The 13,333-nt window shown below is 38.2% G+C and overlaps 1 protein-coding gene and 1 pseudogene across 1 annotated transcript; both read right to left on the bottom strand.

Moving 5' to 3' along the window:
- Positions 1–2,747: 2,747 nt before the first annotated feature.
- LOC101173403 lies at positions 2,748–4,039 on the bottom strand (annotated as a pseudogene).
- Positions 4,040–10,743: 6,704 nt separating this feature from the next.
- On the bottom strand, positions 10,744–13,069 carry LOC101173163 (N-acetyllactosaminide beta-1,3-N-acetylglucosaminyltransferase 3-like). The gene is made up of 2 exons (XM_004076547.4): positions 12,959–13,069; positions 10,744–12,199 (listed from the first exon to the last, which is right to left on the bottom strand). Exons 1-2 carry the CDS (start codon positions 12,964–12,966, stop codon positions 11,047–11,049), a joined length of 1,161 nt encoding a protein of 386 aa, XP_004076595.1. The 5' UTR covers positions 12,967–13,069; the 3' UTR covers positions 10,744–11,046.
- Positions 13,070–13,333: the final 264 nt, after the last annotated feature.

Genomic DNA, 13,333 nt, shown 5'->3' with positions numbered 1-13,333 from the left:
AACAAAAAATGAGTTGAGTTAAACTGAGGAGCATTACTGGAGCTGTCCAGCCGTACAGTTTTGAGCCTGATCAGAAAGACATGCATGTTTTTTTATTGGAGTGGGTCTTCAATATTACAACACAAGCTTGAGTAAGTTCACCAGGTAACCACTAGGTGGTTTTTGGTTACAGTAATGTCTAACTTCACAAACTACTTCCAGTCAGGTTTCAATAACCATTTTATTATTCCTTTTTTATATAATTAAGATCAAGTTGCACATAGGTGAGGGTGTGGTCTTTGATTGACAGGTAACTGTTGCCAGAGCTAAAAAAAAAGTGGCCTGAAATGGGTCCAAAATAAACTGTTTGTGAACTTCTATAACTGAAGAGTAAATAGTAATATGACTATTCTGAGATGTTGGACTCTACTGACAAAAAGTAGCACTTGAACAAGTTACAAAGACTGAGGGACGATGAAGGGAAGGAGAGACAGGGTAGCGTGACTACAGAAAGAGGAAGTTATCGATCCAAACACTGAAGGCATGCAAAGAGAGACTACTAAATAAAATGAGTAGCTCTAAAAAGAGGGGAAAAAGGAAAAAGGAAGTTAGAAAAGCTTGAAGAGAATGGAGGACCATTTTCCAACAGCGTGGAGACAGTGGTGCACAGTTGGAGACGCCAACCGAATTTTGACTTAAAGGATTCAGAGAATGTCTGGGAAATGTAGAGAAAGTGTGGGGATGTCACAAAACCTTAAACTATTGAGCAACTCAGAATCGTGTCACTTTTTCACTTGCACATACAGAATAATAATATACAAAATATGAATATAGAATGTTATGCAATCCAGGAAAACAAAAACACATGGTACATAACAGACTTTCTGTTTGTTTTACTGGAGGTGTTTCCATCAGCATCAATACACATCTGTTTACCACATGAGACAGCAACAATATGCTCTGTACAGTAATAAGGAAAAAAAAGGAGCAAAGAAGCAAAACCCCTTCCACATAAATTTCACAGAAAACGAAGCGTAAGTTGTAGACAAAGTGCTCTAAAGAACCTGGGCTCTCTCTCTAAAAACCTTAAAATATTTGACACACTTCAGCTTGACTTGACGTTTTGAAAACTACAGTAACCTCAGCAACTTTAATGACACTTTTTCAATGCCATGTCTCCATAACTTTTTTTATAACAGACAGGATGATAATTACAATCTGTTAATGTGTTTTATCATTAATACTAGTTATACGATTATCATGGTCATATTTATACCAAGCTTGACTGCAGCACATTTAAAAGCATAAGGTGCTATGTATTCAAATCACAGGTAATGTAAAAATAAAAAATAAAATCCAGTGGGAAGATGCGCAAGAATCATGAAAAGGAGGGCTGTAAAATAAAAAAATTTCTAATCAGAAAAGTGTTTGAAATTGTTATAAATGTAGATTTGATGTATTAAGGAGCATTAATTTCTGCTTTATGTTAGGAATAGCATGACTAGCCGAGTTTCTTCTTAACGCTTTTTGTCTCGCTTGGTCGGGAAATAGCACCACCAATCGGGAAGTGTTTGGAACTGCATGATTTTTTTTCACACGAGTGTTCGTGTGAAGGCATCTTCAACTACAAAATACAGTTTTTATGTTTCATTTTAATTGTTCAACTAAAAACAGCACAGGCCCATGTTGTAAAGATTTTTTTAGTGCCATTTATGAAGCTACATGACCATTTCTACATGTGAATGTCTCCGTGTATTTTTGGTGTTTTTCCATGATAATAAAGACAGAACCTAAACTCCAGAAGACCACATCTTGTTAAAGTGTTTAAGTCAACAATGATTACAAAATTGTTTCTTTTGTTTTTGTTCGTGACAGCTGTGCCTCCCTGGACACTCCTGTTTCCATTTGCTGGCACCAAGTCTGCGTCAATGCATTGGGCTGGGCCAGAAAAGAAATTTCCCATCAAACTAGAGCCAAATCTATCATGTAATGATTGATTGGATGCATGATTAAGTGTGGCTAACCCCATAGCTAATCCTAAACCCAAAACAACACTTTTTGTTGTTGTTTGTAAGTTCCTGCCTAGAAGTTATGAATTGAAAAAAAGTTCAAAATGTACTCAAATTTAGCTTTGTTTGAAAAAATAAACCAGTAGATTAGTTTTCATTGATTTGAAACATTGAAACATGGTCACACTTCTAGAATTAGACACAAATGAATTCTTGACCCCAAACCTCGAGATCAAACATCATCCTGGTTTTCTGGAAATCCTGCCTCATTGGCCCTCGTGGCCTGGAGTTTGAGACCTGTGCTTTGGAGAAAAAAGATTTAGGAGAAAAAAGAAAAAAAGACAATACTCATGGTCAGAAGGAACCATGGAAATTCTGTAGTTTTTTTGCGGTTAAATATACAGCAATTCCTTTGTTTGTACTTTCTCCCACTAGCTTACAGCCCCTCATAACCATAAGCTAACATTAGCGTGGCAAAAAACAGCAAGAGTAGAGCTATCCAGCTGTACAGTTTTGAACCAGATATCGGCTCGGACGAGAAGAAAAAACTTACCGGTACATGGATCTACAGTAATTGTCTACAAGTTGTGGATTTAGAACTGGATGAGAGCAAATAGACTTTGGCCCACCCATCTCAGTTGTTGTATCACAAACCTGAGCTTTTTCAGACCGCTGGTTTTTGTCTGCTCCTGATCCATCACAATTTAAATAAAGACATACTCAACAGAGTTTTAAACTTAAAATATATTATATCCTCCATCATCAGAAAAAAGCTAAAAGAACATGTAAAAACACCAAAAAAACAATTTTCATTAGAGTGGGTCTTGAACAGGGTAGAAAAGCTCTTTACAAGTATAAAGTAAAATAAATGAAAGGGGCCAATTCTATGAAACAACCTTGATTACATTTTAGTAGTGAGTGAACAATTGAGTTGAGGATTGTGTAAATGATGCCACATAACAAGCATATGCACTGAGAGGAACCTGTGAACAAGAAGCATCTCTTTGTAGAAACATGGATCGTATGGGTCTGCATTTTTGTTTGGAATCTGCAGCCCGAGAGCTTTTATTCCACTGTGAGATTCTGGGTGAAGTCCTGCCTTCTCCAGGCACATTGCCATGAACACATCATCAATGGGCAGAAGAATGATGAAGTGTGACGTGTTGTATATGATTCTAGCTGTATATCCTGACAGTAGAAAGCCTCCACCGCTGCAGTAGAGAGGGTATGACTCAGACTCATGAACCTGCACTGGAATGTAATATTTACTGAATGGATCACGAATTGGTCCCACATTCTTAACCAGATGACCAGCATAGAGATGCTTGCTTCCATCATTGTCCTCAAGGCTTTTTAGGTACACCACCATGTTGTCGGTGTTGGCAAAGACATCATCGTCTCCATTAAAGATGAAGCGAACGTGAGGACAGTTTCTCTCCATCCATTCCAGGAAGAGAATCTGCTTCAAAGTGAGGTTGTAGAAGGAGTCACAAAAGTCCCACTGGAGAATGTCGTTGTACTTGCGATGCTCAATTTCAAGAAGGTAGTTCAGTGTCATTTTCTCAAAACTATCATCCTGTGTTCCTGAGATGAAGAGCCTCCGGATCCACACTCCGTTCAGAAGTCTCTCTTTGGCCCAGGTGTTACGCAGCACCTGTCTGCGGTTGTAGTTCTTTGGTGAGCTTTTGATGACCAGGAGCAGGAAGACATCAGCAGAACCCTCAGGTCCTCCACATTTGTCCGGGATATTCAGCAGCATGGGAAAATTCCGACAGTGGCGATAGTACAGAAAGTCTTTAATGTGACTAGGTAAAGAGTTGAAGCCGAAGATGTTGACAGCAGAAATGTTTTTCTCACATTTTGGCCCCATCATTGTGTCACTCTTTTGTTTCCTTTCCATTTCATGGTTTTGATCAGTCCCTGTAGGCTGAAGGATTGCAGAGGTGTAGTCATTGTAATTTAGGAAAAACACTATAGAAAAAATTACAAACACACTAATGGTGGCTAAAGAAATTTTTACAAAAGACATTTTCTTTCCTCTGTCTTCTTTGACGAAAACTCTGCTGTGACAAGAAAAGAAAAGAATAATAATATATTATAAATAATTACATCTAATCAAATCGAACTTTAGTGCTTCTCATACTCTAGAGATTTTACAGTTGAAAACAAAAAACACAGACGGTGAAAATAAAAAACCCAGATACCCAGCCCACCCTTTACCCTACCCCCTCCGCTCTGTTCCCCTTGGGGAACCTGCACATCTTATTTCATGGATTCTTGAAGAGTCTGTGTCCATACATACAAGTGTTGATCTGTAAGGTAGGAATAAAACCACTTAAGAACATTTACTAAAAGCCCCACCAGACTCCTAAGTCTATCCGATAAAATCTGGTGATCTACTGCCTGAATCTGAATTCTTCCCCTACCCCTCCAATTTTAGGGGCATTTGGACGGTTAGGGGTGTCCAAAATTGTTTTTCAAATGCACCCTCATAAATACATCTTTCATTTGCATATTTGTGTGAAAGACGGTGTCACAATTATCTGGTCTTTAAAGCATGATTATTTATGACATTCTTTGCATTCATAAAAAGAGCAAACTCATCTTAGGGGACAGCCTAATCCAAAAAAAAAACAGAATTTTTACTTTCCTGAAGAATATTTTTGATTTAAAAAAGTCAAAAAAAAAAACGAAAAGCACATGAATTAACTATAAATAGGGAACTAACAAAGTTAATAGAAAACTTGCTCAAGAAATAAAGGGAATGAATATAGAATAGTCTTTTTTTTTCTTCCGCAGTGTCAACTCTTAGTCCACGTAAAAGTGCAGGTTGGGTCATGATAAAGAGGCCCTGCCAGTTCAGCTGCATGAGCTCTAAGTTATCTTGTTGACACTTTGTTCAGGCCGGCTGCATTCTTCGAGCAAAAACTCAGAATCCTTCACCCCATCCATCAAGAGCATGAGACAGAAGTTATACTTTTGCTCAGAATCTCTAAATGTAGCCATGAAGACTGCAAGTATTGGAGGTCTGCATTACTGTTGCTATCATGCGTGTCTCGTGGCAAGGAAGTGTGTCTAAATTTGAAAAACACTTCAAGTAATTAGATAAATTACGAAGCCCATTAAGACGAATGTTATTGTGATTGACTTGAATAAATAAAAACACATTTTGCTGCCAAACAGACTTTGCTGCAAGTTTACCTTACAAAGTCCTACTCATCAAAAGAAATCTTTGAGGAGCGTGCACTTCCTGTACTAAAGAGACAATGGTCCTCTACTGTGGTCACAGCTCTGCACAATGCACAGATGGACAACAAAAGAAGAATCTACAGAACCTCAATCTTTATTTTTTTGTTTTTAATCTATTCAGTTGCACTTACCTTAGCATGCTGACACAGCAAAGTAGTGCTCCTTCTTTCGGTGAAATGATCAGCAAAGTTCTCATTCCATGCTCCCTCAAGCATAAGTTTCCCTGGGTGTAGTCTGTCAGGTGAGTGGAGGCACAATTTTAAGGTAAGCATGAAACATTTCAAATTGCTTTATACAGAGACAAAATACAGTCACCATTCAAAAGTGTGCTCTTTTAAAACAACAAAAAAGAATTGTGTAACTCTGATTTTTTTATCACATTGTATCTAAACTACATATATGTATTTGTAGTACTCAGGTGGGGAAGGTCTCATTCAATAGATTGAGTTCAGCCATTTGTTTAACCGGCTCAACGACATTCTCTTCTTACTATTGAGGGTTTGGTCTAAGACAAGGTGCCCAGCCTAGATGAAGGGACGATCATCTAACGAATTGTTTTTCACAGTCAAACCATTATTATTTGGGTGCTTTTGGTTTTTCTTATTTATCCCTACAGAGAAATGTGTCATATTGGTGGCTGAATCCAGGCAGGATCCTCAATAAAATCAGTTTATGCAAAATAGTAGAAAATAAATTTAGCATAGCTTGTCTCATAGCTCTAGTATGAAAGAAATCCACAGCAGAATTAACTAAAATGAAGTTTAATACAAAACCGGCAAAATTACATCATCCTACAAAAGCTTTCACCTTAAAAAATGCATCGTTCATTTTGAATAAATCTCATCATCCCCCAATACTCTGGGGATTTACCAAACGGCTTTCTTTCCTGTATCAGCAGCCTGATTGAACTTTTACTTTAGGTTGCTCATTCCTAACTGGATTGACTATTCCACTCTGTGCCTCAATAGAAGAACACACTTTAAGCCTCATGCTACATTCACACAGAGAATGTGTGTCTTGAACGCGCTTTTAGCATATGGTGTTCACACTGCACTGTAGCTATACCCAATAGTAGCGCATGTATCTACAGCTGGAGAGGCTCAGCGTGATTCTAGTTCTATTCTGATATACAAAAGATTTGGTGACACACCATTTCAGCCTGGTACAAACCGCAATTATTAATTTGTCCTCCATGATCAATTTTCACACGTTTGGCACTTTTGTTTATATAAAAATAATGGTATACATATGTCCCTATCTGAGTCCCTGATTAGTGAGAGTTCAACTGGTTTAACTGTCAACTCGTGTTCCATGGTCGTGAGTTTTGTACATAGAACCCAAAAACTGACTTAAAAATATTTAAGTCTGCACATATTTTTGATACTTGATCAGGATATGCTATGAAGATTTCTGAAACAGAATCATGTCTATTTTTTCTGATATAGTGTTGTTTAATCATAGTCATGCTTTTTTAAAAATGAAAATAATAAATAATCTGCACATATTTTACGCAAGATGGTCAAACAGATTTTCGTTTTTTCACCCCCCTAAGTCCTGGAAAGCATGCAAGAAGCCCGTTAGTGCTGTTCAAGTGAAAAGTGTGTGCTCTTTGGGTGTAGCCTGACTGTTAGAAATGAGAAATTAGACAATCAGTTTGTGCAGGCTTCCTACAGCCACTTATATATCCTGTGCCCACCCTGTGCATGTAGCGGGGTCAGTAAGTAACCATTACCCACATTTTACTATTGGCCAGAGTGTGGCGTAGGGCACCGCACGAATGCATCACCCGTATGTAATAAGTCATACATTAGCCTTACTAATACTTCACGATACACTTAACACAGGCACAGCAGTCTTACATTCCATTTTCAATAACATCCCTCATAATGTGGTCGCTCCTCTCAATAAGCCTCCACAAGACCGGACAACCAGGACTTTTACGGATCCATGTAACTAACGTGAGTGTTCACACACTGAGGAGCTCTCTTATCTTTAACTGATTTTGAACATTGCATTGTCTTTTGGACACTACTTCAGGGATTCTTGGAAATTAATGCCATCGAGAAGATAAATAAAGAACAATCCAGCAAGACAGGTTTTTCTTTTGTCAAATTTCAGAGTAAACCTTGTGCTATCCTAGGCACTTTAACATTGGGAGTGGGGTCATCTAGACCCACTAGACAGTGCGCTAAACCTCTTTTCTTTAGTGATTTGTGATCTTCACTGGTGTCCATGGATTACATGAAATCTTTCCATCTTTATCCACATTTGTCATGGTAGGGAGAACACGTCAATGTAAGGGTGGGGTCATCTAAGATAGCACAAGGGTTAAAAAACAAATCATTTTAGCAGGTTGCCTGTTCAACTGGTTGAACTATCAGGCCTTTGGACCTAAACAGGATTAACTATTGCATGTCCGCTGAGCCTGCAATCCAAAACACACTTATTTTCACTTGTGATTCTTCAAAGGACCACAAATTCCTTGTTGGTTTTTTTACTAAACATTTAGCTGTAACGTTTTTTTATTGACAGTATACGTGATCTAAATGTCAGGATCACATGGCGTGCTTTTGAGCAACAGTTGCTTACTCCCCTGGAGTGACCATGCTTTGATTTTGCATGCTTCTCCAGTAAGGTATTTCAAGCTATTGACTGTATTTGAGAACTGGACAGATTTACCCCAACCCTGGCATTCCAAACAGGAAGCACCTGCTGGCTACAAGAAGTCAAAATCCCATAGACTTCTACTGAAATATAAACAGCTATTACTCAGTCATTATATTTGTCAGAATCACCATAGGGGCAGAAGTAGGGTGGTTAACCACTAATTGGAAGATTGCAAGTTCGGTTCCTGCCTTGCCCGCCCATGCAACAAAGTGTACTTGGGCAAGGCACTTAACCGCACCTTACTTTTGGTGGTTATGGGTTGGCACCAGTGTTCAAGTTATAAAGTGACCAATCAGATGCCTCAAAAAAAGCATGTGGTGCCTGCTGGTCCCCATGTCAAACTGTCAAAATGTTTGATTGACAGATTCTCTTAAGCCTGCTTTCAAGTGGTAAGGGTGTGGACTTCCAACAAACTCACTCCTCATTTGTGAGACTGGATGCTATAGAAACAATGACTTAGACAACTTGGATCAGTCACTACTTACTGACGTTGTCTGGCTTCAAACCTTTCTGCGTCTATATCATGAAAAAATGGCGACTGAATTGACGTGATTTGGTTGGAGCCAGAAGTATTTTTCTATGGGTGAAGTCCCATTTACTCGGTCTGGTTCTTAGAGACTATAATGCTCTAACCAACCTTGTGTCAAATGGTAAATGGTAAATGGTGTATACTTGTATAGTGCTTTTCTACCTACAAGGACAAAGTGCTTTTACAGTCACCGACCCATTCACCCAGTCACACACACATTTACACACTGGTGACCGCTTCGCTGCCAAACACAGGCGCCCACCTACCACCAGAGGCAAGGTGGGGTTCAGTGTCTTGCCCAAGGACACTTGGACTCATGGTCGTGCAAGGCGGGAATCAATCCTGCAACCTTACGATCATGGGTCGACCGCCCTACTGCTGCACCACCGCCGCCCACATGGCCATAGTCAAGAAACTTGGACTATGAGAAGTAAAGAAGATCACAGGGAAATTGGTACACACCAGTGTCATCCATACATATAGGAAGCATGATGTGTGCTAGAATGATTTTTTTGCTGCTCTGTACTGTTAAGAGCAGGGCTACGCTTAAAAAAAGCAGATCAACAAACACAATGACAAGGAGTCACTGATGCATGAATTTGCATGAAGCAAAAATGTGATTTTAAACAATTATTATGTAAAAATGTCTACCTTTTATGTGAATCGTAGATCAAACGTGCAGCTGTGTTTCCCTTGAGTAAGTAACTTCCTGTTAAACTACATTCTTACAAATTATTTGCAGTTGATTTAATTTAATCTCCATGCTTTACTTACATCTCTGCATAAATCCTGGCACACATTAAATGTAAAAGTACTTACTAAGGGTGTAGATTAAGAGCTTGAATTTACTCAAGCTTACTCATGTAAGATCAGCATCTGTCTAACTCCAGTTTTGCCAGTTTGGGCAAAAACAGCCCAATTTGAGTAAATACCCACCCAATTTGTGTGGGAAACTGCCCAAACTGGCAAGATTGTCTATCTGTGTAAACAGCGCTCCTCCATCTCTCTCGCTGCTGCTTACACCTTGTCCTTCCTTTCCATGCTTCATTGGAAAGCGGAGTCATTAAAGGCAGGATTTTTAGGGTTGCTTATATTTTTATATTTATTACAGTATTGCTTTTGTTTCGTTTCTTCACTAGTGACTTTAGTATTTTATTTTCTGCCTTTATGTCTTTTTAAAAAAACATGTTAGTGGTGTTGTTATACTAACATTTTTGCTTCTTTTTTTTTAAATTTTGCACTAGTTACTGTTTCCTCTTTATTATTATTGTATTATGCCATTAGTAATATACATATTCTATAATTGATTTATGTTCGGTTCAGATTTTTGTAATTAGTTACATATTATTTCTGTTTCCCTAAAGTCCTGTGTTTTATTATACACTTAACAAAAAATGTGAATTTCCGAAATTATTCTATAATCAAACTTTTCAGGAAAAAAGTATCAGTGGTCCTGTAAATACTTGGTATTGGATTGATACCCAAATTCCCACTTAATGAGTTTGCTGAAAGACAAACACGTATCTCAAAATACAGCTTTGATTTCATCCACAAGGAATAATCAGATACACAGATTCTTTTAAATTATTTTAATAGATTTCAAAACATTTTTAGTTCATATTGACAGACCAGTCCTTTCATAACCCACATGAGCTCCACTAAAGAGTCATTATGTCTGTTTGAAAAAAAAACAAACAAAAAAAATGACTTTAAAATAAAACTTTACATGAAGAAAAGTTCAATAAATATAAGATAATCATACAATTTTAAGGTTAATGTTCATTCTACTTAGTAAAAATCCCATTTATTTGCCAGATAACATAAATAATGTACTCATTTGCTGTTGTGCAGTTTTATTTTAATTCTCATAAACATCTTTTTTTCCAAATTGCTTAAAGATTCACTCCAATGAAAGTAAGGTTTTTGGTGTTTTCGACACGTTCTTGACACATTTTTATGTTGCTAGAGGACAAAAATACAGAAATACAGCATTTGTGAGTATTTCTTTATTTGAATTGTGGTGAATCAGGAGCTGTTGGTTTAAAAACGATCTAAAAAAAAAAGTTCCATATAAGTTTCCATTTTCCTCGTCTGAGCTGGTATCTGGCTCAAAACTATACGGCTGGATAGCTCCAATAATGCTCGCCATTTTTGTTGCACAACTAATGTTAGCTTGGGGGTGTGAGGCGCCATAAGATAGCAGGAAAGAGTGTAAACAGACGGATAACTGGAAGTTAGGGCGGGCTTACTCTGTGCCACTACTGCCGCTCTGCAGAGATTATTTTCTAGAAAACTACACAGGTTTTTTCATTTTGGCAAAATCAGCATTGTCAGTATAAAAGTCGGAGCTACGATCTTTGAAAATAGATCACAAAATGATCGGAGTGGGTCTCTAATGGTTTTCTGTTATTCACGTGTTTTGGTGAAGTGAGAAATCACCCATGTCTTCAAAAGAATTACAAAAAATGTATGAGCCGAAATCTAAAAGTTTGTTTCAGCCAAAGTTTTAAATACAAGTATACAATAATAAAATCTGCATAATCTGAAAGGAGAAATGTTGTTTTTTTTTTGTTTGAATTTGGTTGCAAACCTCAAAGGGATACCAACCTTTTTTTATTGTCCTTTGTAATAGTTCGTGCAGTCAAGATTGGGGTCCTGCAAACTGTGCCACATAACATACATGTGGACTGACAGGAATCTGTGGACAAGAAGCATTTCCCTGAAGTAGCAAGGATCATATCTATCAGCCTCCTTGTCTATAACGTACAGTCCGGCTGTTCTTACACCAGGATGGGACTCAGGACGAAGACCTCCCTTCTGCAGGCACATTCCCATATATACATCATCAATGGGAAGAATTGTGATGGAGTGTGACATGTTGTAGATGATTCTAGCTGTATATCCTGACAGAAGGAATCCCCCACCACCGCAGTAAGGAGGGTAGGACTCCGGTTCGTGAACCTGCACTGGAACGTAATATTTACTCCACGTTTCTCGAACTGGTCCTACATACTGGATGAGATGACCAGTGAAAAGGTGCTTTCTTCCTCCTCTCTTAAAGTTTTGGAGAAACACAACCATGTTGTCGGTGTTGGCAAAGACATCATCGTCACCATTTAGCAGGTAGTGGACATGAGGACAGTTTCTCTCCATCCATTCCAGGAAGAGGATCTGCTTCAAAGTGAGGTTGAAGAAGGAGTCGTGAAAGTCCCACTGGAGAATGTCATTGTGCCTGCGTTGCTCAAACTCCAAAAGTCTATTTAGTCTTGTTTTCTCAAAACCATCATCCTGTGTTCCTGAGATGAAGAGCCTCCGGATCCACACTCCGTTCTGAAGTCTCTCTTTGGCCCAGGTGTTACGCAGTACCTGTCTGCGGTCGTAGTTCCCAGGTGAGCTTTTGATGACCAGGAGCAGGAAGACATCAGCAGAACCCTCAGGTCCTCCACATTTGTCTGGAAGGTCAAGCAGCATGGGAAAATGCCGACAGTGGCGATAGTATAGAAAGTCTTTAATGTGACTAGGTAAAGAGTTGAAGTCAGGGATTTTGGTAACAGTGTTGTTTCGTTGGCATTTTGGCCACGAGTATGTATACTTGTGTTGTGTGTTGATTGGCTTTGTGTCAGTTTCATATTTCCTCACACTGACTTCACGAAATGTTAATTTTCTTTTTGGTATGTTCTGGAAAAAACCCACATAAACGACCACGACAAGAGCCGCCAGCACTGTTGCTGTGGCGACTTTGTTCTGCGTCACCTTGTTGTAAAATCTGCGGTGACAAAAAGGAATCATGTCAGCAGAGTTAAGGCTTTACCAAAATTCAACAGAACAACAACACAAAAACAGGCAATTATTTAGCCGTATGAAAACAATGAATGTATGGAAAAAAGACATCCTTAGCTGTGAATGCAGCCAGACCATACTTTAGTCAAAATAAATATTTTAATAGTGGTATGATAGAAATGGTTGAGCACAAAAGGATGGATAAAAAAAATCACCTTCATGTTAGTCACCTGGTAATTTCTTTTAAATTCAGCATCACGGTAAAGTTACACCCAGTTACTACATGAATTCCAACGTGAGTAGATCATTACAGATGGGAACTCTTCTTGGCTGTGTCTTCAGTTTCCTTAATCAGTTTAAACTCCAGTCTGATTTATGCTAGCAAAACATTTGTCTCTTTATCTCTTCTATTTGTCGGTCATAAAACCTCACATTTACGCTCTATCAACATAAGACACTAAAAGATACAGAAACATTTCATGGCTTTCTTCTTCCTTAGGGATATTACTCAGACAGAAACACAAATGTGCTCTGAGGAACAAAAAGGAGAAGAAACAAGTCTAAACTTATAGTGCTTGTCATCTGAACACAAATTAGCATTTCTGATCAAATCATAACAGCCATTTTTCATGGATATACAACACACCCAACAAATTAAAATTGTCACCAAAACTACATCTATCTATCTATATATTTGAAAACATTCTGAAATTTGTCATTTAATCAGAAAGTTTTTTGAACATACCTGAACATTTTGAAAGAACCCAGCCGTCAGTCTCAATTCTTCAAGCAAAAGGAAAGTAATGAGGGCTGAGTCAAACGTAGCACACAAGTTCCCTCTGTCAACACATTGCTGTCCTTTGTCTTACCTTTCAGGCAGAGCAAGGGGTGTGGGATTGTTTTTCAAAACAACACATCCACCTGGTTCATTCATGTAGAAATAAATAATGTAAGTGATTTGAAAAAAAGAGGAAGAGATTCATTTTTTAAAAGGGAAGTTTTAGTCAAAGAACAGCTTTAAGACAGAAACTCTCTGTTCAAGTGACAATGTTCACATACCTTTCTCAGAGGATATGTTGAACATTTTTGCAGGCAAATAATTCAAACCAAGGTTTGCAAA

This window comes from Oryzias latipes, chromosome 14, assembly GCF_002234675.1.
Source record: "Oryzias latipes chromosome 14, ASM223467v1".
NCBI classification, from domain to species: domain Eukaryota; kingdom Metazoa; phylum Chordata; class Actinopteri; order Beloniformes; family Adrianichthyidae; genus Oryzias; species Oryzias latipes.
This window is presented reverse-complemented; position numbering and strand designations above follow the sequence as displayed.